General features: G+C 38.9%; 1 protein-coding gene across 1 annotated transcript in view; it reads left to right on the plus strand.

Moving 5' to 3' along the window:
* The window catches only part of LOC116892879 (nesprin-1-like), a 182,503-nt gene that overhangs the window by 117,169 nt on the left and 59,334 nt on the right, over window positions 1–6,000 (plus strand). The window contains exons 9-10 of the mRNA XM_032894789.1: window positions 3,458–3,654; window positions 4,790–4,899. Coding sequence (XP_032750680.1) covers window positions 3,458–3,654; window positions 4,790–4,899 — 307 coding nt within the window. The remainder of the gene's footprint in view (window positions 1–3,457; window positions 3,655–4,789; window positions 4,900–6,000) is intronic.

Genomic DNA, 6,000 nt, shown 5'->3' on the forward strand with positions numbered 1-6,000 from the left:
AGTTAAGAGTCTATTCAAATCTTCTTTATATCTATAAATGCCTTAGCAGATAGTTTTACCATATTTATTTCATAGTAAATAGTTGTTCAAAAGGTGCTACTTTTAACACTTACATTTTTACAGTGTACACTGATACAGTATGTTTGAGAACCAAATTTGTACTTTTCAGGCTAGGTCACTTACCAATTTTAGCAAGTTACTCATGAGAGTTTCAGAGTATAGTTTTCATGGAAACCCTGAGAACCTGCTAAAAACTAAATGTTTCTGTTTAATTTAGAAACATCTATAAAGTTAACAGGACAATTTTTTTAAACTTCACATTTATTAATTGAGGTGTGTGTGTGTGTGTGTGTGTGTGTGTGTGTGTGTGTGTGTGTGTGTGTGACAGAGAGGAGTTGGTTATGACACTGCATGAATGTGGTAACCTGAAGAGCACCCTTGGATGTGAATCTCTTCTTTGTGGAATCAAACTCAGCTTGATGGCCTGGCTTTCACAGCAAGCGCTTTTACCAGCTTAGCCATTTCACTGGTCTGTTGAGACTAATTTTTCAGAAAAGAAACTATGGAAGATTCTATTTGCCAAGTGTGACCTAAGCACTGGTGTCTGTAGCTTTTCCCCTGAACCACAAGGTTCTGCCCATGCTCAGCATCATCTGAACTCCCGTGATCCTCAGTATGTCACACAGGAGGAGGTTCCCCAGCAAGCTTGTGCTTCTATTTTTGATAAGAAAATGTTATCACCAGCTTGAATGACTGCATTAATTAGAACTGGTTTGCATCAATCAAATTTACTACCAGAGAAAAAAGACTAGGACATTTCTTTCAAAAAAAATGAGAGAGAGAGAGAGAGAGAGAGAGAGAGAGAGAGAGAGAGAGAGAGAGAGAGCGCAAGCCATTTGATTAGTGGAGTAAGTGCTATAAAATGCAGTGGATGTAACTGCATTGATTTGCATATGCAACTGCATCAATTTGTGTCTGTGCTGTACTGATTTGCATATGTGCTGCATCGGTCTGCATGTGTGCTGCGTTGATCTGCATATGTGACTGCACTGATTTGTTTTTACATTCTATAATGTACTTGACATGACTTAGACACATCATTGCAACCTGTTAAAACCTGTGCTCACAGGACAAAGTGAGACTCATTCTATTTTACGTCTTAATATTTTTTCCCTTTTAGAAATTTTTTTCACACATTTAATATAATTCTATTTGCATTACCAAAGCAAGCATAAAATGTGTTTTAAATGTCTATAACAATAATGGGAAAATATCGTTCAGAAAATACTGCATGGCAATATTCACATCCAATCCAGTCTCTCAGACGTGTGAGGCAAGAGAATTGGCAGGTCCAAACTGGACTAATGAGTAAGACTCTCTCAAGAAAAATTAAGAAGAGAAGAAAGGAAAAAGAGGGTAGAAAAAAAGAAAAATAGATCATTAAAACTTGTTCATCTTAATAATCTATAAAAAGTTTGATTGATAAACTGTGTCCTAGTATGGCTCTGGTTAAAATGACTGGGCTTACTACCCAAAGACTACGTGGACTGACCTGGTTCTCCAACCTCATAGGTAGCAATGAATAGCCTAGTATGAGCACCAGTGGAAGGGGAAGCCCTTGGTCCTGCCAAGACTGAACCCCCAGTGAACGGGATTGTTGGGGGGAGGGTGGTAATGGGGGGAGGATGGGGAGGGGAAGCCCATATAGAAGGGGAGGGGGAGGGGTTAGGGGGATGTTGGCCTGGAAACCGGTAAGGGGAATAACAATCAAAATGTAAATAAGAAATACTCAAGTTAATAAAGATAAAACAAATATAATTAGTTCAGTATTTTAACGGAATTACTTCATGACATTCTAATAAGAAGTCTCAGGACACTACCAAAATAGAAAAGTAATTCTGTAAAACTACAACACGACTTACATTTTAACAGATTTTAACTTTTGTTTTTCATTTCAGTTTTCTGGATATATGTCATAACTTTTAGAGGCTATTTCCTTCTTCACATTAAATGTGCGTAACAAACCTACTTCACAATGCTTAGGAGAGTACTAGGCTCTGGATATAATAAATTACTAAATTTTGTAGCTCATTAAAATAGGAAATTTCAAATTGTAGTTTGCATATGTTTGCATCTGTAATCAATATTCAACGATTTCTTGAATATTTAGCAAGATGTCTATAATTTCTCCATATGGTACTTGTTAAACACTTGCTACTTAATCATTTGATTCAATGCAGCACTGTTGTGGTTTGCCCTGAAGGTATTTTGATGCTAATTCCACTGCCCCAAGGACAGTTGCCTATTCAGTACTCAGGACTCAGGTGACTTCACCAGAACCAACTCTCCATTGAATTTGTAAAGTACACGTGAGGGGCAGATACAGGATAGAAGGATGCCTGTCATTGGAGGAGAAGGAAGGATGGGCTGTAGAGAAGTTTGAAGGAGGAGGAGACAGAGAGAGGGGAGAAGCCATGACAGGTGATGTTATGATTCTGCTCTGTGTATTTACAGGTTGTGATTAATGTTCTCAAGGGATGGATGGTACCAGGTTTTGTATGTTTAAGTGGGCAATTATATCTTACCAATTGGATCTAAGATTATTGTGTTGTGTGTTCTTTTATGTGAGGGTTTGAATGTAAGAAAGTGTGCGGCAGGGCTGTGTTTCCACCAAGATATCTAGCAGATATCTTGGACAGCGAGGTGTAGACCCAGCGAGGTAAAAGACAACTACTCTTTTTTATTTTTATATTTTTACAACAACAGATAGCGCCCAATGTGGGCAATTCTATCTTACCAATTGGATCTAAGATTACTGTGTTATGTGTTCTTTTATGTGAGGGTTTGAGTGTAGGAAAGTGTGCAGCTGGGCTATGTTTCCACCAAGATATCTAGCAGATATCTTGGGGCACCGTGGTGTGGATCTAGCAGGGTAAAAGACAATTACTCTTTTTTTATTATTTATATATTTTAACAACAACACAGCACCATGAAGGCCAGAGAATGTCAGGAGTGTTTCATTGTCTGCGGTAAACTACTCGACAACGACAATGTCACTTTAAAATGGACGTGTTACTATAATGAACATACAATACATTTCTAGATACTTCTATCACAAAGACATAAGTTCAAGCCATCATTCTAAATCATAAGGGCTATGTGGTTCTGAGAGGATTGATTACTTAGCCTGCTTGCAGTTCAGTTCTCTGTTCAGTAAACTGAAGATAATATATAGCACAGAAGTGTGGCGGAAATTTCATTTAAAGATTTTTTTTAACAATGTAAATGTACTTGCCCATATATGGGAAACTGTTCCAAAGGTAATGAAGCCTTTGATTCTAAATAAAATATGTGAGTCCTCCAAAAAAAAAAAAAATGGCTGGGCTTTGTTCGAAACCAGAAAGTGCTGCTGTTACCAGTTCCGACTGTGACATTGTTTTGTGTTTATCACAATAAGGCAGATGGGAATAGAAGTGAAAGACTTCGGCAAGAGTTGGAGAACTGGGTTGGCCTTTCATTCAGTCATCCACGCTATCCGGCCTGAGTTAGTGGACCTGGAGAAGGTGAAGAATAGATCTAACAGAGAAAACCTGGAGGATGCCTTCACTATCGCTGAGACGCAACTGGGCATCCCCAGACTACTTGATCCCGAAGGTACATGGAACGATCCTCATATACAGGCTGTAGCATGTTTGCATGTTCCCAACCCAAACATTCCATGACTTTTGAGATTCCATTAAGAATCAGGGCACTGAAGAGTGCATGACAGAAAGATAAATTCCCAAGGTCTGTTTGCTACCCTATTGGGGAATAGGCTATGATGTCAATACTCCAGACACCTCTTTGCCATTTGCATATTAGCCTCATGGACAGAACTTAAAATATCCCGTTGGTGGTTCTAAATTCATATTTCTCAGATACCCAAAGACCAGGCAGCTCTGAGACCTCATCGAAGCTTCTTTGAGCAGTAGAAGGTGGTTAATGCAGAAGCACAGATGGTCAAAGTTCCAGGAATCAATATCAGTAAAGTCTGCCCGCCCCACCACACAAATAGGGCATCTGTATCCTTCCCACCTCCCTAGGGGTAAGAGAACATGCAAAAGAGATGACAGAAAGCTTGTAAGAGTCAGTCAGTCATTGGGGAGAATGGGAGCGAACAGTGCCTTTTAGAACAACAGGACCACTGTACTTATGAACTCACAACAGCTGTGCTTGGGCTGTCTCCACAAGGTCAGGTCAGTCTCCACTGTAGCATCAAGAAAGATGGAGTTCATGAATGCCATCCATAACCATGGGCTATGGACGGCTGATGGCTTCTGGGGGATGGGAGAGTCACTTTCCTATAAGTGTGGAGCTTCTGGTAGGTCAACCACACTCCTGTAGATAGCTCCACGCCAGGAATCTATATGGGTAATACAATGGATCTGATAGGCTATTTTTTGAGGGACATGAAGTTTGAGGGTAGGGAGGTAGGAGTGGATCTGGGAGGAATTGGAGTTTGAATACGATTAAATTACGTTATACAGAATTCTCAAATACTATTTTTTTTTTTTTTAAAAAAAAAAGGATTCTGCTGAAAGGTTTTCACGGTAGATGTGTGAGGGAGGAGAGCTGTGACAGGTGAAAAGAATTACCTATAAACCACCAAAGTCTCAAAGAAATAGAAGTTCTTACTTGTTTTCTGCCTGACTCAGGATGGGAGTTTGAGGTACAGCAGCTACACTTCAAAACTTACATTAATAAACATCCGAAAGCTGAATTAGCTTACATCTGAGTTTTATCTTTACAGATGTGGATGTGGACAAGCCGGATGAGAAGTCTATTATGACTTATGTGGCCCAGTTCCTAACACAGTACCCTGATATTCGTGGTGCAGGCTACGATGTGCAAGAGAATGATGTAGGTATTGGCTGCCGCTGAATTGAGGTCCCTCCATGATGACTACATACACTTACGCATGCATACTGTTTTTAGGAAGTGAAGAAGACTGAACTGTAATGTCAGACCAAGGCTGTAAAGATAGTTGCAACTGAAGAAGGAGTAATAGATATTGTATAGCAAAGATTTCTCCTGTTCTTATGACAGGGGCAACAGAGAGAACAGTGCCAGTATAAACATTATAATGAAACTGAAATTAAGGAGAGGCATCAGTTTAAGATTCTGATGGATCACATCAAGTGTACACACCGTCTGGAGGCTCCTTCTATGTAATCTGTTGCAATTTAATTTAGAATTTCAAAGTTTATGTATCTCTTGTCACAGCAAACATGGAAGTAAGGCATAATTTACACGAATTCGAATCACTCCCTGTGATTAGATTTTTCAGCTTTCAATAGCTTAAATGACAGTTTCCCTTCTGAACATGCTCAGATGATCTATGATCGCTGTCATAAAATTTAAAATCTTGGACAAAAGGAAAATGTATTTGACCTTCTAGACAGATTGAATCTGTTCTAGGAAATGCACACCAGAAGAATATGTTGTTTTTAATTCCAGATATATTTATGTCATAGAATTTCAGAAAAAAATTCACAGTACCCATACAACTTTAGTTATTTTTCTGTTAATATGAAAAAAACTGTATAGGTCACTGCGTGCATGGGCGTAATCTAGTTGTATAAACTTAAACATTGCAAATTTCCAATTATCTATGACAAATAACAGGATGAAATTTTCTTATTAGATTATTTCTCAGGAGTGGAATTCCTACTCTCATTTGAATTTTAAAATGTCAGTAGTGTGTGAAGTCTTGTTCAAGCTTCCGGAAGAAAGCCTGTTCCAGTTGGCATTCTATTCAGCACATCAGATGCCTCATTTCTGAGGATAGAAACACTGATGGACACAATGTTCTGATGTTCTCAGACTTGAAACTTCTCCTGCATTCTTTTAAGCTACAGCATAATGGATTTGCCACAGAGTTTCGATTTTATTTTAAGGCTAAATGCTTCAGGGCAAATGATGAATGGGTTTCCAAGATGCCTTAATCGCCATTTCCCTGAT

The sequence above is a fragment of the Rattus rattus genome, chromosome 2 (assembly GCF_011064425.1).
Source record: "Rattus rattus isolate New Zealand chromosome 2, Rrattus_CSIRO_v1, whole genome shotgun sequence".
In the NCBI taxonomy this organism is placed as follows: domain Eukaryota; kingdom Metazoa; phylum Chordata; class Mammalia; order Rodentia; family Muridae; genus Rattus; species Rattus rattus.